This window comes from Argopecten irradians, chromosome 9 (genome assembly GCF_041381155.1).
Source record: "Argopecten irradians isolate NY chromosome 9, Ai_NY, whole genome shotgun sequence".
Taxonomy (NCBI): domain Eukaryota; kingdom Metazoa; phylum Mollusca; class Bivalvia; order Pectinida; family Pectinidae; genus Argopecten; species Argopecten irradians.
Window position 1 is genome coordinate 30,573,723 of NC_091142.1, and position 23,572 is coordinate 30,597,294.

The window sequence follows — 23,572 nt, forward strand, 5'->3', positions numbered from 1 at the left end:
ACCCCTAACATATCTAAGTACCGTATACCATAAAGACAACCCCTCACATATCTAAGTACCGTATACCATAAAGACAACCCCTAACATATCTAAGTACCGTATACCATAAAGACAACCCCTAACATATCTAAGTACCGTATACCATAAAGACAACCCCTAACATATCTAAGTACCGTATACCATAAAGACAACCCCTAACATATCTAAGTACCGTATACCATAAAGACAACCCCTCACATATCTAAGTACCGTATACCATAAAGACAACCCCTCACATATCTAAGTACCGTATACCATAAAGACAACCCCTCACATATCTAAGTACCGTATACCATAAAGACAACCCCTAACATATCTAAGTACCGTATACCATAAAGACAACCCCTCACATATCTAAGTACCGTATACCATAAAGACAACCCCTAACATATCTAAGTACCGTATACCATAAAGACAACACCCTAACATATCTAAGTACCGTATACCATAAAGACAACCCCTAACATATCTAAGTACCGTATACCATAAAGACAACCCCTCACATATCTAAGTACCGTATACCATAAAGACAACCCCTAACATATCTAAGTACCGTATACCATAAAGACAACCTCTAACATATCTAAGTACCGTATACCATAAAGACAACCCCTAACATATCTAAGTACCGTATACCATAAAGACAACCCTCACATATCTAAGTACCGTATACCATAAAGACAACCCCTAACATATCTAAGTACCGTATACCATAAAGACAACCCCTCACATATCTAAGTACCGTATACCATAAAGACAACCCCTAACATATCTAAGTACCGTATACCATAAAGACAACCCCTCACATATCTAAGTACCGTATACCATAAAGACAACCCCTAACATATCTAAGTACCGTATACCATAAAGACAACCTCTAACATATATAAGTACCGTATACCATAAAGACATCCCCTCACATATCTAAGTACCGTATACCATAAAGACATCCCCTCACATATCTAAGTACCGTATACCATAAAGACAACCCTAACATATCTAAGTACCGTATACCATAAAGACCAACCTCTAACATATCTAAGTACCGTATACCATAAAGACACCTCTAACATATCTAAGTACCGTATACCATAAAGACAACCCCTCACATATCTAAGTACCGTATACCATAAAGACAACCTCTAACATATCTAAGTACCGTTACCATAAAGACACCTCTAACATCTAAGTACCGTATACCATAAAGACAACCTCTAACATATCTAAGTACCGTATACCATAAAGACAACCCCTAACATATCTAAGTACCGTATACCATAAAGAACAACCCTAACATATCTAAGTACCGTATACCATAAAGACAACCCTAACATATCTAAGTACCGTGTATACCATAAAGACAACCCCTAACATATCTAAGTACCGTATACCATAAAGACACCCCTAACATATCTAAGTACCGTATACCATAAAGACAACCCTAACATATCTAAGTACCGTATACCATAAAGACAACCCCTAACATATCTAAGTACCGTATACCATAAAGACAACCCAATAACATATCTAAGTACCGTATACCATAAAGACAACCCCTCTAACATATCTAAGTACCGTATACCATAAAGACAACCTCTAACATATCTAAGTACCGTATACCATAAAGACAACCCCTAACATATCCTAAGTACGTATTTATACCATAAAGACAACCCCTAACATATCTAAGTACCTGTATACCATAAAGACAACCTCTAACATATCTAAGTACCGTATACCATAAAGACAACCCTCTAACATATCTAAGTACCGTATATACCATAAAGACAACCCCTAACATATCTAAGTACCGTATACCATAAAGACAACCTCTAACACATATCTAAGTACCGTATACCATAAAGAAAATAGGTTTGAACACATATACATGTATGTGTGTAAATACAAATGTAGAAAAGTTACATTGTTTATGTTACTACCGTACCTCTTTGAGCAATGCTTCCGTGCGAATGATAAATAAACAATGTTGTACAATGTACAGTTTTGCACATTCCGATGACGTCGCAATGTTTACATGTTGTGTGTCAGTGAGTCTGTGTTGTTCTCAACAACATGTAGCCTAGATCTACATTATATTCGTATTTTTAACATCTTTGGTTGTACGCGAATGGATAAGAATATGTCAGAACAACATCAGTATTTGAGTTGGATAAGTGTAACCAAAACGACCTAGCACGACAATGCATTTTTGTTCACCTCGGCGGACAGACAAGTCCTGTACGTTATCTAGAATCTACTGTGAATCGGCGAGAGTAGGACTTACATACACAATGTACGTTTGGGTGTTTCGAAATATCAATGAAACGGAATCTTTCAATTGTAGCTTTACAATACTTGTAATAGACACCTCTAATATTTATTGAAGTGTTTAAATCAACAATATAAATATAGCTAACATTTTGAGAGCGGTACAGTAAACGTTTACAGTAGTGGGCCTACCTGTGTTTGTACATGTTCCTCGAAACGACGTCCGATACATTTGAAAATCTCTAAAATCCGGAAATAATGACATGGAACTATGTAAACATCCGTGTATTCAAGAAATTTCAAACGTGAACTGATTAAGTAGAACTCAAGTGATCACAAAATTGAAGAAATTCTCTGTTTGTCACACCTCCTTGACACAGGCGGTTTGAATCGGACGCCGCGTCACAACTACGTTAAATATCCTGCCACGTTATGAATTGTGTAAGCGTGTGAAATCATACGAAGCAAAATATTAAAACCAAACCGCTTTGCACCATGGTGTTTTTAACAAACGATAAATAAAATGATTTATAGTTCCATACCGGGAAAACCTCAGATATATGCTTCATCAGACGGAACTCATTTTATTGGTATGTTCATCGATAAATTGGCGGGAATTTCCGCCACTTCAAGTGGCTGTTCGAAATGCCTGTCGGAACCAAACGATATAATTCAATTTTAGTCTTATAAATGCCATAAACACTATTAAGGGTAATTTTTGAGCTATGAAAATAATAGTTAAGACTGTAAATATAAGGATTAAAGTCTCTTTCTGGTGGTTCTATCGAAGGATAAAGTTGAGTAGGGTATCGATATCTGTTTCATGGACCGCTTCGCGGTCCATTCCAAATATCGATACCCTACTCAACTTTATCCTTCGATAGAACCACCAGAAAAAGACTTTAATCCTTAAACAATGCTGTTAGTAATTGTAAAATGATTTATGTCAGTATGCTGCCATCTAAACAAACATAAGGCATAAAAACAAGATTTTTACAGTGCATAACGACTGTGTTATAACTAATGTTTAGAAGGCATCTTTGTCTGTGCATTTGAATGATTTTCACAGTTTAATTCATTTAAACTTATGGTTTTTAATAGATTACTGAAGGAAAAATAACGTGACGAAATTTACTATTGCTAATTACAAAAAATAAACACAAAAAAAACAACGATACAATTTTAAAGCTATGTACATGCACAATGTATCTCAAAAACATAGAAAGAATGTCTCTTCTTTAAAACATTGGATATAGAATTAGCTACAGTCGGGTAGTTTTCACATAATAAACAAGTCACACTCTCATTATCTATGGAGTTAAAATCTTTATGATAAGAGATATTTCCTCTATGAGGAGGCCATAACACTCTGACCTTAAGTGGGTCCTTGTTAGTCTGGCACCATTGTCTAACTCAAAGCAGGATGCCACTACTGCGGGACGTCATATCTTTATCTCAAATAACAATGAAGCGAACATCAATGATATCCACATTGTTTTCTACAAAGCAAAGGAGAATACTGATTCACGAACTTGATCTCATTATTATACATTTAGATTCCCTAACAAAGCCACTGATAATTTGTTGGAAAGGCGAGTAACAATATATCGTAAATGAAAATAAATCTACTTAAAAAAAAATAATAAAATATAAGAGTATTTATTTTTATAAGATTTTATGAAACAATTCTAAGAAAATTTTAGTATTGCGAACAAAAATTAAAACTTCGAGATACCGTCCTTAAATGACCCTGGCTGTTCTTATAAATCAAACCAAACTTCGAAATACGTTTTATGAAATAAAACATAACTACAACATACATTTTGAAAAATCTCAACGTCAACAAATTCAGCGGAGGCCGCCAATTTGTTACAACATCCTCGTATCTTTACGTCATCGTTACGTCATTGTTTTCTGATGTCAAATAATGAAGTCAGAATCAATTTCCAGTTAATGAAAAGCATTGCAGGCTATGAATGTAAAATACATTACACTGATGTTTCTTCCATACTGACATACAAATTTATCTTGCTTTTATTCGATAAATGCGATAAAAGATTGGTGTTCTTGTCGATTCTTTTCTCGAAGAAAAACATATGTCCATTTTACCAACAATAGATCATATTTTATCTTTGACATTGGTAAGTCTGACACAAAGGGTATTTGAATGTTACAAGCAAATAATTCTGATCAGAATTGTATGTCATACAGTCCTATTAAGTGAAGTGTAAAAGTATTGATAAGTGTGTCAGTATCAACCTGTAGCTGCCTTCCTTCCTTATATCTCTAGTCTGTCCCTTGTCATACATCCTCGTGGGACGGAAACACATCGATATACCTCAGTTTTTCAATTGAGAGCAATACGTTTTCCGTCCGATATACCACACCCATAATGTACACAGTTCATATCAAACACAAATCACATGGATGTTCATATAAATATAAATACACACTGTCGGGTATAAAATCTTTACCAGAACTCGCATTCTACATCGGCAAATCAGCAGTTCATTATCAGTACCAAAATAAGGCTACCAAATTAACTGAAATATAAAATACGGGTACACTTGTAAATTCAAACACTACATTATATACAGTTCAGACACGGGCTCTGTAGATTATTGCTTCCTTACCATATTTGAGAACCCTTTAACAAATTATTACTAAACACTAATGATATTGGGATTATAATTCATTGTTCAGAGAGGTTTGAAAATATATCATTTTTCAGGTTCACAATAATTGTATTAATTGGTAGTCGATGTGTTTAACATAGATACAAATGTACATGTATTGCATGTTAAATGATATTTGTTTTGCGGGATGGAATCTCAAATGACCGGAGCGACTTCGGAATTAAACCAAAATAGCACTTATCAAGTTTAAGCAAATAATCAATTGTTACACTCAATTCTATTGGTAAGATATTTTGGGTTATTTTTGTTTTGTGTGGAATAATGGTACTGTTACGTTCGTCATACACAAGGAAAGTTCTAAAAAATACACACACACACACACACACACACACACACACACACACACACACACACAACAACAACAACAACAACAACAACAGCAACAACAACAACAAAAAGGCACATCTATTGGCCAAACTAAACTATTGGCTGAGATATCAATAAACCACACCTGAATTTGTTTTTTATGTAACAATAACTAGACGCCCTATATTTTAGTACCTAATCACCTCTATAAAGAACGTCTTTCCGTTATGTGTTTTTGTGTTTTATTTTTTCTATGACGTCTTATAGCCCAAAATATTAAGAATAATACTTAAATAAACAACCAAATTATTAGAGTAGTTACAAAGACAATTGAAAGAGCCCGATAATACAATATGGTACTGCACGATAAGCGGCCGGAGGTTCGTCATTAAGGCTCACTCCCAGCCGCTGCATTAAGGACTGCAAGTGTGTGGTATCGTTACATGGGGAGATTAGATACAAGTGTACAATTGGTTTTCTGTTGTATATTTGCTCTGTGTAACTACAATTAGGATTCCAATTAAAAAAAACCTATTGGATTGTAACTGAAAAGATTTATATACACTGCCCTCCCAAAAGTTCTGTTACGTATTTAAGACTTGCTGAAAGTTTATCTCAAAGGAAACTCTCAAGACAAAACAATTAATGAATTACAGAAGATAAATAAGTTGATAAATAATATATACTGATGCGTCTCATAACAAGGTTTACAAATTTTCATACTTTAAGTATATTTGTAAAATTACATGTATAATAAAACTTTTTGAGGGCAGTGTATATACATGCTTTATGTAGCATGTTTGTATTTTGTCCAGAAATTTCGAAAATTTGAAATTATGTCAAAACACGGTACATGTAATACACAGAAAGTATGTAATGGAATGCTTAAATAATCGTTACCAATTAAATAAATTGACTTATATATCAAAAACAAACAAATTGAACTGCTTTCCATCTATGCAATATAGATAATAACAACATTCATTACCCCAACTTGTCATCTATATATCGATACTGTGTGTTTTGCTTTTCGAAAGTTTAATGATCAATGACCCTAACCGATGGCCCTGAACCTAACTGTCGATGGCCCGTTAAACCTATAATGACCCTAACTGTCGATGGCCCGTTAAACCTTAACAATGATATAATTGTTGTTTTTTGGGGGTTTTTTAAGGGCGACATTAGCTATCAATACAATAATGAATAACTTAAATATAATTTCAAACAATGACGACACTGGAGTAAATAAAGTGTTCTGGCTACCATAATTATCCCCCGCGAAACGCGTTTGCGGGGGATATTGATTTGGGCTCTGTCCGTCCGTGCGTCCGTCCGTGCGTCCGTCCGTCCGTCCGTCCGTCCGAGTATCGTTTCCGGGCTATAACTCCTAAACCGTTCAACTTGGCTACACGAAACTTTCTGTACATGTTAGGCTAGTGCTCTAGTTGTGCCTTTTGCTAATGGGAACCTTTCATTTTCGATACTTTTTCTGTTACCATGGAAACTTATTCAAAAATACCATATTATTAAAGTTTCCTTTCTATTCCGGGCTATAACTCGAAAACCGTTCAACTTGGCTACACGAAACTTTCTGTACATGTGTTAGGCTAGTGCTCTAGTTGTGCCTTTTTCTAATGGGAACCTTCCATTTTCAATACTTTTTCTGTTACCATGGAAACTTATTAAAAAATACCATATTATTAAAGTTTCCTTTCTATTCCGGGCTATAACTCGAAAACCGTTCAACTTGGCTACACGAAACTTTCTGTACATGTTAGGCTAGTGCTCTAGTTGTGCCTTTTGCTAATGGGAACCTTTCATTTTCGATACTTTTTCTGTTACCATGGAAACTTATTCAAAAATACCATATTATTAAAGTTTCCTTTCTATTCCGGGCTATAACTCGAAAACCGTTCAATTTGGCTACACGAAACTTTCTGTACATGTTAGGCTAGTGCTCTAGTTGTGCTTTTTTCTAATGGGAACCTTCCATTTTCAATACCTTTTCTGTTACCATGGAAATTTATTAAAAAATACCATATTATTAAAGTTTCCTTTCTATTCCGGGCTATAATCGAAAACCATTCAACTTGGCTACACGAAACTTTCTGTACATGTTAGGCTAGTGCTCTAGTTGTGCCTTTTGCTAATGGGAACCTTTCATTTTCGATACTTTTTCTGTTACCATGGAAACTTATTCAAAAATACCATATTATTAAAGTTTCCTTTCTATTCCGGGCTATAACTCGAAAACCGGTTACAATGAGCTTCATTTATTTTATGTTTGAGCTTTCATACACAACTGGGCGCGGGGGATAATGCCAAGCTTTGCGGCTCCTTGTATAATAGATATATTCAATAATATTTCAAACAAAGAACAAATATAAATAGTTTTGAGTTGAAAGGAAATTAATGAAACAAATGGGTAATGACAACAATGGAATGAACTCGGTCAAGTTATAATCTCTACATAGATGATAAAAGCAAGCATGATTTAGTACAATATCTGTCTATTCTGGGATTTCACAAACTTATCCAACCAAATCATTTATCCACAATAATACAATCTTTAAAAAACTACAGAGAAAAATGACATGGCTTCTGATTGGTTGATACCATGGCGTAAAATTACAAACAAATGTTCAAGGTCTAGATTTTCAAACAAAATTGTATTGAAAATCGAATCATAAGGATTAACTAGAATTACAACACACTTTGACACAAATAAGATTTTTCTTAAACTGCTGCGTCTCTGTTTTTTAGAGTGCATGATGCTATTTTTGCTTTATCTAATAAAATAATAACAACACTTGGAATATCACTCCAGTCACTCGTTAATAATGAAATTAGAGTACCAAGGGTCACAAGCTGTAAGATGATTTAGATGTACGTAACATAAGCCCTGAGTTATAACCCTAATGTACAGACCAGAGGTGTGACTTGTATAACTATATACCCTATGGTGGAATCGGAATGTCCTTATCGCCGGTATCATACCGTAATGACTACTGGTGTGTAACCCCACACTGTGACCCGTACACAAAGTCCGAGTCCTGCTGGTTATGTAAAGATAAGTTACAAATTCTATATCCAAATTACCCCCAGTAAGGTAGATCTAGATCGCTTACCGTTAAATCCTTTCCCTGTCCCTCGCACTTTTTCATTTTGGATTGAAATATCATCATTCATGAAAAACTATTCCGAAAAAATGATTACAATACCTGAGTAATACTTTACATATGCTATACATATATATAGGTCGAATTTATTAATGAGATATGATTGGATAAACAGAGATGTACTATCATGTACTTTAATCAGATAACCCCTCGACGTCTATAGGGTACCTGTAGGACGTTGTTCATCAACATTTTATTATAAAGAACCCAATGCCATTTCATTGTTCCTACTTATAGTTTATCAGTATTTTATTATTACAATTTTCATAAGTCGTAATTGAATTATGTTATATTTACACATACTTATCTATACAGTTTCCTCACTTTAAATTGGGTTGAGTTTAAACATTTTTGTCTTGCTCAGAAATACATAACTCGGTTTTTTTGCTGTTGTTTGTGTGTATTAAAGTCCATTAAAGGTATTTGAAATCTTTATTTATGATACTTTACCTAACGACTTTAACTTTTTCCATAAATTATTTTTTTTCCTTTATAAATCTTAACACCAAATGATAGTAAATCAAAAATATTTGCCAAACCACTTTTTAACTATATCTTAACACCAAATGATAGTAAATCAAAAATATTTGCCAAACCACTTTTTAACTATATCTTAACACCAAATGATAGTAAATCAAAGTTAATTCAATAAATACTTAACCCGTAGACAGGTGCCCTCTGCCAGCGCGTGTAAAACCAATTACGTAGATAGGAATCTATTACTTATGCCCTTTCGTTATCTTAAGACCTCGTGCTAGATTAACATACCCATTAAACACACACTTGAGACACTTGTTACATCGGCTGATATGCCAAGTACCTAACGAATATACCAAAGTTTATCTTCTATATAAAGACATTTTTTATTGGTACATAGATTTGCACTCGTTTCCGCTACCATTTTACATTACATTACATGTACCTATCAACAAATTACACACGTAATTATGGTACTTATCACACATATTTATAGAGAAACAAAAGTTAATAATAACATAAAATGAGTTATCATATAAGTATTGATTCGTAATCCTAGTTAAACTTTAGATAAGCAATGTAAGGTGGAAGTATTGTATAGGTTTGTGAAAATATATTATTTAAAAGATGACCTTGTGTTAGGCTAAGCGTTTCATCAACCAAACCAAGCATACAAATATAGGTCAAATCTGTGTCAAACTCAAATTTGATAACATAACATTTTGGTAAAATAATCGGAATGTGATTTGATAATCTGACTACTGCATCTCTGCATTACATCCAAATAGATTTTTAAGAATTGATTTTAATAAGACATTGATTATCTTCAAGAATTACTCAACACCGATAATTGTACCACGTATATCCAAGGACGCTTTCTCTTCTACCACACCTGGTCCTGTACTCCTGGCACGGGATGTGATTCTCGGTACAACGATTTTCTACATAACACTATATTTTGATGTCATATTTTAAATGTTTTGTCTAAGTATGTGGTTTTTAAGAGCTCGACCTCTGTGTATCTATGATAACTTTGTTAAAGTGCGCATGCAGATCATCAACAACGGAAGGAAGTAATGATGCATTACACACATTCTTAATACACATTTACGGAAGTGTGAAGCTGAACTTTTCAGAATATAAAGTAGATTAAGAAAAAAAAAAAAAAACAGAAGTAACAACAGAAACAATAAAAAAGAACAATTTCACCAATCGTAAGGATGATATGTTTACATGCATTGTGCTTCTGCTAGACTGAGACAATTTCAATAATCTTATTCTCACCAGATACACTCCCTATCTGCAATAGGGACATTGCAAAATGCGTCCCTCCTATATTCGCACCTGTATTAAACCAATTTAAACCAATACATCACATGTACTGATTTGTCATTCATTTGTTTATAGCTCTGATGAAGAGATCATGGGACACTGTACTACTAGTATCGGTGTTATATATCCCTTTCCAGTTCGGTAAGTCTTTTTTAGAGAAAAATACAAGGTGTTTATCTAAGTTAAAATATATCTTCCCTAATATTTCTTAATAGAGCCACAATCACCTATATAGGAATATTAGATATTGAAGTCATTGAAATAAACATCGTTCCCAGCCATTTAAACCATTGTCATTGGTATTGTATCGTCAAAAGATCTTATTTATATAAAATGAAATTGTCATTATTAACTTTCATTTCATTCAGATGTGACAATTCAAAACTAATGTTAATGTTTGATTTGTGAAAAGAACCCGGCTTAATGACAAAATCATTATATTTTTTAATTCCAGTCAGCATGAGTGATGTTCTCCTGATAAATAAAACACTTAAGATTTAGCTATGCGGTTGATGTACCATGTAACGTAAGATAAATTTAACTTTAGTTTCTGTTGTAGCTAACTTGGTTGATGTAACATGTAACGTTAAATAAACTTAACTTTAGTTTCTGTCTTAGCTAACGTGGTTGATGTACCCTGTAACATAAGAGAAACTGAACTTTAGTTTCTGTTGTAGCTAACGTGGTTGATGTACCATATAACGTAAGAGAAACTGAACTTTAGTTTCTGTTGTAGCTAACGTGGTTGATGTACCCTGTAACGTAAGAGAAACTGAACTTTAGTTTCTGTTGTAGCTAACGTGGTTGATGTACCCTGTAACGTAAGAGAAACTGAACTTTAGTTTCTGTTGTAGCTAACGTGGTTGATGTACCCTGTAACGTAAGAGAAGCTGAAACCTGTTCACTCAACCTACAGATATTAAATGATGAAGTGACGTCTTCAAGTATGATAACATCACAGACGGAGGAGCTATGTCGGTGAGTAGGGTAAAATAACAATGAGTTATTACTATCAATCTACCTCTAAGTATCGTTGAAATAGGTTTCAGTAACTGTAGTGTAAACTAACTTATTGTTTTAATTCGTAAGTAGAAAAATATGCTAAAATAAATTAGTCGCTAGATAGAAAAACACGAAATTAATTATACAGTAAACTGGTGTGGGCTGGCATTCAACGTGCATTTAAATTTGTGATCTGAAGGATTTATAATAACTAAACGAATGCATATGTACATAATAAGAATATAATGTACATACAAAACATCTATTACTCCCAAATAGCATGTTACTGGCGTGAAGCTATAATTATATATATATAGTCTTATACAGACAAAGTTTCATTTTGCAAAACATAATATAACAAGTTATAATAAAACCATCCTTTTTTAAAGAATCATTGAATAAATCGTTTAATATCAAATTACAATTTTCAATAACATTTTAAATCAAAGTACAATTTTAAATAACATTTTAGATCAATGTGCAATTTTAAACAGCATCTTAAATCAAAGTACAGTTTTAAATAAAATGAATAATCAAAGTACGATTATGAATAACATTTTAAATCAAAGCACACTTTTAAATAATAACATTTTAAATCAAAGTAAAATTTTAAATAACATTTCAAATTACATTCATTTTACATAACATGATTTGTGAAAATCTCATTATAAATGACAATTTACAATTTTTGTATAGCATTAAATGTCATAATACAAAAACATGCCGCCGTACTATCATACTAAACATGGCCAAACCATAGTGAAGTCTAACTAAATCATTATAGACCAATCTGTCATCACATAAGAAACCAATGATATGATTAAAGTGCTCTCACACAAGAAACCTTTATTAATGTTCTCATTTAACTTCTCCACAGAATGTCACTATTGAACACCAGCTATGTCCAATGTTACCTGACCAATATGGAGAGTTGTGGAGGAGACAGGTACCAATTTATCCGAGTCCAGTACCAGGACACGAGGACAGATGTGGACCACGTGTGTACTGGAGGTAGGTCTTCTGTCTAGGGAATGCTGGGTGAATCAAATATTCTTGTTAACTTTTGTTCAAAAGCTAGAAACGTTTAATATGATTCCGATTTAAACAAAGGGAGATCATTCTGGTTGACTCATTACATTTGAGGAGTTTTAAACAGTCTAAGGTGCATAGAGTAATCCCCCTTGATATTTCATATAATCAGTCATGTGTGGAAAATGTTATTTATGTTTCTGTACTAGTGATTTTATGTTTCTGTACTAGTGATTTTATGTTTCTGTACTACTGATTTTATGCTTCTGTACTAGTGATTTTATGCTTCTGTACTAGTGATTTTATGCTTCTGTACTAGTGATTCTATGTTTCTGTACTAGTTTGCTCCGACTATCAGAATTTCCCTTCCTGTACCAATGTCATCGATACCGACGTCATAATACAAAATACGAAGGAATACGAAAAATTCTGCAGGTAAAAAATTATAACTGATAATGTATGTGTTATTGAGGAAAATTAAAAAAACAATGTGCAAAATACATGCTTATATATTCAGTCCCCGAATCTATGATATTATTACCTCTATACACAGTACCAATTCAATGATGATATTCCAACTATATCCAGTACCCGATTCAATGGTTTTGTTCCCACTATATTCAGTACCCGATTCAATGATAAAATTTCCACTATATGCATAACCAAATTCAATGATTATTTTTCCACTATCTTCAGTACCTAGTTCAATGATAATATTTCCACTGTATTCAGTACCTTATTCAATGATAATATTCCCACTGTATTCCGTACTCGATTCAATGATAATATTCCCACTATATCAGTACCCGATTTAATGGTTATGTTCCCACTATATTTAGTACCCGATTCAATGATTATATTTCGACTATATGCATTACATAAATTCAATGATTATATTTCGACTATATGCATTACATAAATTCAATGATTATTTTTCCCACTATATTCAGTACCCGATTCAATGATGATATTCCCAATATATTCTGTACCTGATTCAATGATGATATTCCCATTATATTCAGTAGCAGATTCAATGATGATATTCCCACTATATTCAGTACCCGATTCAATGATAATATTCCCACTGTATTCAGTACCCGATTCAATGATAATAATCCCATTATATTCAGTACCTGATTCAATGATTAAATTCCCACTGTATTTAGTACCTGATTCAATGATAATATTCCCACTGCAATCAGTACCTGATTCAATGATAATATTTCCACTATAATCAGTACCCGATTCAATGATAATATTCCCACTATATTTAGTACCCGATTCAATGATAATATTCCCATTATATTCAGTACATGATTCAATGATAATATTCCCATTATATTCATTAACTGATTCAATGATAATATTCCCATTGTATTCATTACCTGATTCAATGATAATATTCCCACTGTATTCAGTACCTGATTCAATGATAATATTCCCACTATATTCAGTACCCGATTCAATGATAATAATCCCATTATATTCAGTACCAGATTCAATGATAAAATTCCCATTATATTCAGTACCTGATTCAATGATAAAATTCCTACTGTATTCAGTACCTGATTCAATTATAATATTCCCACTGTATTCAGTACCTGATTCAATGATGATATTCCCACTATATTCAGTACCTGATTCAATGATAATATTCCCACTATATTCAGTACCCGATTCAATGATAATAATCCCATTATATTCAGTACCTGATTCAATGATAAAATTCCCATTATATTCAGTACCTGATTCAATGATAAAATTCCTACTGTATTCAGTACCTGATTCAATTATAATATTCCCACTGTATTCAGTACCTGATTCAATGATGATATTCCCACTATATTCAGTACCCGATTCAATGATAATATTCCCATTTTATTCAGTACCTGATTCAATGATGATATTCTCAATATATTCAGTACCCGATTCAATGATAATATTCCCACTATATTCAGTACCTGATTCAATGATACTATTCCAATTATATTCAGTACCTGATTCAATATTGATGATATTCCCACTATATTCAGTACCCGATTCAATGATAATTATCCCATTTTATTCAGTACCTGATTCAATGAGAATATTCCAACTATATCCAGTACCCGATTCAATGGTTTTATTCCCACTATATTCAGTACCCGATTCCATGATAATATTTCCACTATATGCATTACAAAAATTCAATGATTATTTTCCCACCAATTTCAGTACCTGATTTAATGATGATATTCCCATTATATTCAGTACCTGATTCAATGATAATATTCTAATTATATTCAGTACCTGATTCAATGATAAAATTCCCATTATATTCAGTACATGATTCAATGATAATATTCCCATTTTATTCAGTACCTGATTCAATGATAATATTCCCAATATATTAAGTACCTGATTCAATGATAATATTCGCACTATTTCAGTACCTGATTCAATGATAATATTCCAATAATATTCAGTACCTGATTCAAAGAAAATATTCCAATTATATTCAGTACCTGATTCAATGATAACATTCCCATTGTATTTAGAACCTTCAACACGAGCCTACAGTGTGCTGATACAGTACTAGAAACCTGTCAGTTCGATCGGTCATTCTACCTATCACTCTTAGAACCGGAAATAGTGTTGGCATGGCAACAGTTCTGTAAAACAGGTAAGTGTTTGGTTTTTTTACCTAAAAATGAAAAACAAAACAATACATTATCTAACAGTTGTCGATCGTAGGCATACCTGGTCAAAGTTCTATCTATTACAGAAGTGAAGAGGATGCGTTATTTCCCTACTATTATTTATATTTATATTTCTTTTCCTCCATTTACGACTTTATGTTTTCATTTTAGGTTGTTCTAATTTGGACCAGACAGTATCTGCTATCGAATCCTGCCTCAGTCATATCGACTCTTCCGATACTTCAGCACAATGTCAGTAAGTACTATTTGCATAACAGAGCAGAGAAGTTCTGGCAACATGCATGTGATTACATACGGTCCCACCGTGAAGCCAAGTTATGGTCTACCATTTTCATTGCATATTTTTACAGTGATATTAGTAATTACAAAGTGATTTCTGCAAATGGTTTCATTGACACAAATACAACGTGTACATTTCGAGTGCCAAATAATGTCATTTAAACATCCTACATGCTTGTCTGAGCCTTTGAATTATTTTCAAAGCTTAATTCATCAAAACTGAAAGGTTTCAATAGATTGCTATACAAAAAATAACATGTCAATAGTTTCCCCTGGTTATGGCGCATGTACTGTAACTTCAAGTATAATTAACAACTTTGACTCCATACATTGTAACACAACTCATGATCATGAGTAAATTTCAAATCATGTTAAAATGGATATATTTTCAAAATCAAAAACAAAAATAACATAAATTCACATTCCTATTTTCAGAGCACATTGGAGGTTCAAGTCCTGTCTAGAACCGCACTCTGTTTGTCCCGAATTTTTGGATCTTCTGGAAATATTCAAGGCATCCTATACTTACGACATATTGGATACACAGTGTACTACCACCACTTCCACCACCACCACCACGACCCCGGCACCTACCACAACTACCACTACCACAACCACTACTACCACACCGACCACTACCACTACACCGACCACCACTACACCTACCACCACTACAACACCTACCACAACCACCACACCCACCACAACTTCACCCACCACCACCACACAAGGTAAGAATAACGGATGATGATGATGATGAATGTTAAGTACCAGAGGTTAGCCTTGACCTACTTTTCAAGATGTGTTCTATTCAAATATGACAAGGTTCAGAATATGCATGACCTTGAAATACCACGTAAAAGACGTATAGTAAAATTCATGAGCTTATTCACGTCCTTTTTTATTAATACTTGCTGTATTCGAATGTTTTGTGTTGTTTTTGCATATTCTATTATCAAAATTTCTATTAATCCTAGAAATGCGAAATGGCGGCTGCATTTCTCAACCGAATCTTTAAATTTCCAACTAATTATAACCTTCATGTTTAACCCATTGGTCTAGTTTCCCGCTATCAGATTATAGGTGAGACTTGACATAAGGTCACTAAACAATCAAAGCTTAGTAACGGTCGAAAATATTCATTTGCAAGAATTGAACGTATGCTAAAATCTTATATTATAAACTTATATTGAGAAAATATGGAATTATGCTTAAAGGCATTTAAATTTCATTTGGAAGAAATGAAATTAGGATAAAGACAATTAATAATGCAATTATGATAAATGCATTTGACTTTCATAGAGAAGATATTAAATTAGGATCAAGGCATTTGATTTTTATGATTATGAAGAAATGATATTATGATAAATGCATTTAACTTTCATTGAGAAGAAATTAAATCATGATAAAGCCATTTGACCTTTTCGTAGAATTCTCTATATTACTCTACATTAATTTATCATGTCCTGTTTCCATCCCAGCGTTGCCACCGGTAAACATAGAAACTTGTTCAGCCGACAGTTTATGGAAACTTTTCGCCATGACAGAAAAATCTTTTAACCCAGAAGTCCTTACGTAAGTGAGAATATGGATTCATTAAAAACAGCTTTATAATCTTGTTACTGAGTTCATTGTACACAAAGTTATAACCCTATAACTAAAAATAAGGACGTGTGCATATCACTAGAAATAACATAAATCATTCTGCTTTCTTTCAGTAATTTATGTTGTATTATCACATGATGCCTTTTCTACTGTTGTATTTTTTGTTTTGCTAAGGATGTTTCACGTAAAACATCCTTATCGCAATGTGTTAATAGTGCAATCAGTTATTGTAATATTTCTAATGTTTCCAGGGACACCATATCGGCCGCTACTTGTTTGTGTAACACTGTGTCCGAAATGTGTAAACTATTCCGGGTGATGCACAATACGCCGAAACAAGTCTACATATTTTGTAAATCCACGGCCGCACGGACATGTGCGCGTGCAGGACCTAGAAGGGCGGGGATGAACTACACCACCCAGCTGGTGCAGAGTCAGTGTAGTAAGGAGGATGTGGTACATGTGGACGAAGGGGACGAATCGGGCTGTACGGGACACAACTACGGCATCATGCCGTGTAACCAAGGTAACGCACGTGTAATAGGCCTAGGGCTTTTGTGCTTCTAATGTACGCACAAGATAAAGAAGTTTGATTTCTTCTAATCTTATTTATTGATAAACAAAAATGTATTTTTCCACATACGGATATGAGTGTTATAAGAAGTGACCATAAGGCCTATGTCATCAGACGACGAACAAACACAACTGAATGGATAAGGGGAGATAACTCCCTGATGACAAAAAGCATTACATTAATCTTATTGATAGTTATGATTTAGCAATACAATTTTCCATTTTGATATTAAATCTTATTTGTTTTGTGATTATGTGTCCGAATATCAAAAATGAAATTGATTCTAAATTATACTTTAAGACATATGCATTTGTCGACAATGGGTTTTATCCTGGAACCTTTTTAACATGTACTAGTTGCATTAGCCCTATACCCACTTGAATAATTCAATCATGAAATAAAAACAAAAAATGATGACAAAGGCTAATTATATAGTAATACGAAATGTGTATATTTAAATACAGAACAAAATGTGATGCACAATGGTCTTATGACTCGATTTCAAATTTGAACATCATGGTCTCATGATGTTGCTGCTAATGAGTCGTGAAGATTTAATAGCTATTAAAATAAGTGAGACCTATTTACATCAAGCCCTTGATGAAACCAGCAGTGGTATACTCTAAAATGTTTTATTGCAACAATGAAATTCATTCACCCCTAAAATTCATAATGAATGTGTCTTTAGGGTTAAATGAGTCCATAAATTCCAAACTTTTCGTTAATGACTGTCCATATAACCTGTGTAAGGTCAACATCGGAGGAGAACATATGACAACGCTAGCTTTGCTATGGTTTCATTTCCCCTTTCTCCATTATTTTACTTTCACATTATTTGTTATCACTAGTGAACAGAGTACCTTCCATAAGGCGAACAAAACAAAAACAATCAGCAACGAAAACATTATGTTTTTGAATCTAATTTCTGGAACTATGTATGTTACAGGGAACACAATCGGAGGAGTTTATGCAGTGGTCATCCTGACTTTCTTGTGTATATTACACGTGAGTTTATGAATGAATGGTGATAGTTTGGTTTACATAGAGCATTCCAAGACTGGATCAGACAAGGTCAGAGGTCAGCTGGTAACCATGGGTAACAATAAAAGTATAAAGTGGAGAGCAAGCTCCATTACAATGAATGGGAAACGTGCAATGGCAACAGAATTGTAAAACTTCATCTGGATTGAATTTGTGTGATACATACAGAAATGTAAAAGGTATTCGTAATATTCTACATGACAATAAGGACTTCTTGATGTGTGTTTTACTGTGAGTTTATTAATCTAAAAATGATTTTGCCACATCACAGGCAATCTATCTTGACCTGAATTTCAGGTAATATTTTGACCTGGATTCACATGAAGTTTTGTTAAGTTGATTTGTCCATAAATTCACATAGAATTGGTATGAAATTGACTACATGTGGACCACATTTTCAGGTGAACTTCGGTTGAATTTCATATCAATATTTTTTTCCTAAAATAAACAACACGTCTATAAAAATAAAGACGTATTGTCTATGTATATCCACAGATTGATGAAATATATAACTTCATCAGCATTTCTTAACTTTAAGAAAATCATAAACTGAAAATTATCCACAGGAAGCATTACAGAAATAAATTTGTTCCTTGATTACTGCAATGCCTTCTATGGAAATTTTTAAGTTAAGAAAAAGTTCATGAAACCTAGCACGGCATATGTCGGTGATATCAATAATGTATTGTTATTAGATAATAGAATTATATGATTGTTTCTTATCTCCTTATTGTTATTTTTAACAAGTGATCCGTGTATGTACATCGTACTTGCTATATTTAAATGCACATGAGTGAACTTTACATAATCAAGATTAATACAATTTAGGGTAATCTGTCAGATTGTATTTTATCGCCGAAGTGTATAGCTTTGGGGGTCTTGTAAAGATATTGTTTTCGTTTGAAGGTTATCTATAGTTATACATAATGGAAGTTTTATTCGGAGAAAAACACAACTGACTTTATTAAAGATATTTTTATATTGATGCCTTCATTAAAGATGTCTGATGAAATATATTTTAGAAACCATTATGCCTTTTATAGGTAAGCATTCTTATATCATGCATTTTGTCATTGTATGTCTGTAAATTTGTTATCGAACTACTCTTTTGTGAATAACTGTACACTTTTTAATATTTTCTAAATCGAAGTTCATGACAAATACAAAACTTGGACATTCAATGGATTAAGTTAAAGTAAACAAACAAAAAACCATACTTTCGTTCCTGTTCTTAGAGAGAATGGAAATGTGTTTTTTTTCTGTTTTTAAAACACAATTGGCTTCTTTAAAATACACTGAAAAATTTGGTAATGTTTTATTTTTCATCGAGTTATATTTTTGTCTATATTTTATAATTGATATTCGAAGATGTGTTTGGATTTTATATAACCTGAGCTAAATATCGTATGAACGTCACATATTTTTGTTTTGTGTGACTACCTTGTGTCTAACCTGTACTGTCATGTCCCGACAAAGTTCACCTTGCTGACTCCTAGTGGACTAGCGTTCTGTCTACACTGGGTGATAAACGTTAGACCGATGTTATGTATTGTTGGATTTGTTTTACATTACTATGACAGATTTAGTGACAATGATATTAAAGTTTATGTAGGATTTGTTTGCAGTCTACTCACTTTGCTTGTTCTTTTGTTCCAGTTAAGATTTCGGTATTAATAGTTCTTCCGTCAGTTGAATGCAGTATTAACCATGATATTGTAAATATAAATGGATCAAAAGATTTTTGTACTGTTAATGCGCCATAGCTTCATGACTGACTTAGAAGTGTTCAGGTTATATGTTATTGTAATGAATAAAACAAGGTAATGATGCAGATAGTCTTTTTTAAATTTGGGTTACTGTGTAACATACAACTTCATAACCCAAGAGGAAATACAGAAAATAATATCTGTTTACAGAGAATGAAAATTTAACACAATTACACATTTATTGAAATCTTCACAATCAGAATTAAATGTAACGTTTGAACTGGTGTAAAAGGGATCATAATAAAAAGGTTTTACAACAACAACCGTCTCCTGTTGTAGTTTTTCTGAAACTAATTTATGCTTTATGAACCTTTTTGTTCTACGAAGCGTATACATGTATATAGCATATATAAGATTTCTTTTAAAGAGAACAAAAAATATATATATATTTGGATATATAAAACATACTGGTAAATATCTTTGATAATATAACATTCTTATCTCAAATTCGAGAACGAAAATATGAAACAGGTGAAAAAAGATATTTGTAATTTAGAATAATTTGTAAGTACTACTCTTTATTTAAAAAATCATATTCTTTAACATTTTTTACACAGAAAATTGATATCCCCAACACAATATGATATATATGATATTAAATTGTTGGGAACGTAGTGCATCAATATATCTCTTCCGCATGTTATTGACGACATGGTCGAATCATATCCGGCGGGGCCAACACGGGGACATAAACATGGAGTCATTTCCGGTCCAGTCATCCTGATACGATATAATTGGACAAGGACCTACTTGAATAGATAACTAATAACATTAAGGGGATGAAGTGTAAATATTATATGATGTTCCACATTTAAGTCTATATAACTTGTATGTTTAGCCATTCACACCACACAACGAAACACTATCATTGCAACTAGTAAGGAAACAATAAAACACGAAATAAAACTTCTTTTTTTCTGCTTCCCGATGACACCGGCCCTTCATATGAACTAATACCTGGTAATAGTTCTGTCCTCAAAATAAATAAAAACAGGAAACAGAAATAGATGATGCTTATTAAAAGAAGAAAAGAAGAAAATCGGTGTAAAAGTCCTTAATTGAACTCTTATATACTATATATATGTTTTATTTGAAATATAACGTAAACATTTGGCCATTTGGATCGGCAAGGACACCACGAAATGTTTGTGATTACCTTCCTATCACATTCCTAGATATTGAAGGAATTCCCAGAGTTATTGAAATTATTTAGCCAGATATAGGAATGAATATTTAAGTGTTTTGAATACAGATCCTATTTTATTTCCAAATTCTCCAAATTCTTGGACTGGAAGATTTTTATCCATATTTTAAACATTTTCTACAAAAAGTACAATTATAGTTGAAAATTACAATAAATTCATAAAACCAACAATCACATATGCATGGTTTCAAAAACCAAAATGCATTACATACATTTTATGAAGTTACATAAAGTCGACATTCATTATATGACTACATAAAGTCGACATTCATTATATGATTATATAAAGTCGACATTCATTATATGACTACATAAAGTCGACATTCATTATATGATTATATAAAGTTGGCATTCATTATATGATTATATAAAGTCGACATTCATTATATGATTATTTAAAGTCGGCATTCATTATATGATTATATGAACTCGGCATTCGTTATATGATTATATAAAGGCGACATACATTGTATGATTTCATAAAGTCGACATTCATTATACGTATGACTACATAAAGTCGACATTCATTATATGATTATATAAAGTCGACATTCATTATATGACTACATAAAGTCGACATTCATTATATGATTATTTAAAGTCGGCATTCATTATATGATTATATAAAGGCGACATACATTGTATGATTTCATAAAGTCGACATTCATTATATGATTATTTAAAGTCGACATTCATTATATGATTATATAAAGGCGACATACATCATATGATTTCATAAAGTCGACATTCATTATATGATTATATAAAGTCGGCATTCATTATATGATTATATAAAGGCGACATACATTGTATGATTTCATAAAGTCGACATTCATTATATGATTATATAAAGTCGGCATTCACAATATGATAATATAAAGTCGGCATTCATTATATGATTATATAAAGTTGACATTCATTATATGATTACATAAAGTCGACATTCATTATATGATTATATAAAGTCGGCATTCATTATATGATTATATAAAGGCGACATACATTATATGATTAGTTAAAGTCGGCATTCATTATATAATTATATAAAGGCGACATACATTGTATGATTTCATAAAGTCAACATACATTATATGAATTCATAAAGTCGACATTTATCAAATGATTTCATAAAACCGACATTTATTCATACAAAATCGACATTCATTATATGGCTTCAAAATATCGACATTCATTATATGAATTCAGAAAACCGACATTTATTTTTATAACTAGAAAAAGTCGACAGTCAGTTCACGTTGTCATAGAACCAAGGCTTGATATCCTTTGGAAGAAACCAATGATATAAATGTGTGCTGCTATATCAAGTATAGTGCCTGGATCGTGAGAATGCACTGGACAACCTAGAAATCCAGTGTGAGCAATTTCCGACCCCACACGGAAATAGAAAACCTATCACATCTTCCTTATTGCTTTAATCAAGCAGTAAAGTCAATTCACAGATATATGGTAATAAATGTAAAACAACCGACACCTTAGAGTGATTAAAATTATTCTGTAGCTTCTTCTTGTATTATTAAATTAGGATTATCATTTATTCTATTCTCCTACGGATATTCGCGAAAATAAAATAGGGTTATCTTTTATTCTATTCTGCAACGGATATAAGCCAAAATAAAAATAGGGTTATCTTTTATTCTATTCTCCTACGGACATCCGCCAAAATAAAAGTAGGGTTATCTTTTATTCTATCCTCATACGGATATTCGCCAAAATAAAAATAGGGTTATACTTTTATTCTACTCTCATAAAACATTCGCGAAAATAAACCTTTTGATGGAGATATTGGTCATACGTTTCCGTTCTGTATAAGTATTCTTAATCGTTTTAGTTAAGCTCATAACCAGTAGAAAAAATGGTAAAATAAAATAACTGGTTTTTTTTTTACTTGAAGCACATTTATATTGGGGTTTTTCATAGTATACAAAGACAAATACAGAAGAAACACTCTCATTTTCTCTCTTATAGTATTTAGTATGTTTTGAATGCCTTGGTTACAGTCGCCAATGGACATTAACTTTTTTGAAAACCAGATAAGTGATATTCTAAGTTAAGACA

At 32.6% G+C, this 23,572-nt stretch overlaps 1 protein-coding gene across 2 annotated transcripts in view; it reads left to right on the top strand.

The window, feature by feature from the left end:
- The window catches only part of LOC138332050 (uncharacterized), a 35,683-nt gene extending 15,128 nt beyond the window's left edge, over positions 1 to 20,555 (top strand). For both annotated transcript variants that reach the window (XM_069279990.1, XM_069279989.1), the window contains exons 3-12: positions 10,373 to 10,438; positions 11,152 to 11,275; positions 12,177 to 12,310; positions 12,670 to 12,763; positions 14,866 to 14,990; positions 15,178 to 15,262; positions 15,742 to 16,037; positions 16,788 to 16,881; positions 17,163 to 17,437; positions 18,432 to 20,555. In XM_069279990.1, the coding sequence (XP_069136091.1) occupies positions 10,373 to 10,438; positions 11,152 to 11,275; positions 12,177 to 12,310; positions 12,670 to 12,763; positions 14,866 to 14,990; positions 15,178 to 15,262; positions 15,742 to 16,037; positions 16,788 to 16,881; positions 17,163 to 17,437; positions 18,432 to 18,502 (1,364 nt within the window). In that variant the 3' untranslated portion in view covers positions 18,503 to 20,555. The remainder of the gene's footprint in view (positions 1 to 10,372; positions 10,439 to 11,151; positions 11,276 to 12,176; positions 12,311 to 12,669; positions 12,764 to 14,865; positions 14,991 to 15,177; positions 15,263 to 15,741; positions 16,038 to 16,787; positions 16,882 to 17,162; positions 17,438 to 18,431) is intronic.
- The last annotated feature ends 3,017 nt before the right edge of the window (positions 20,556 to 23,572 follow it).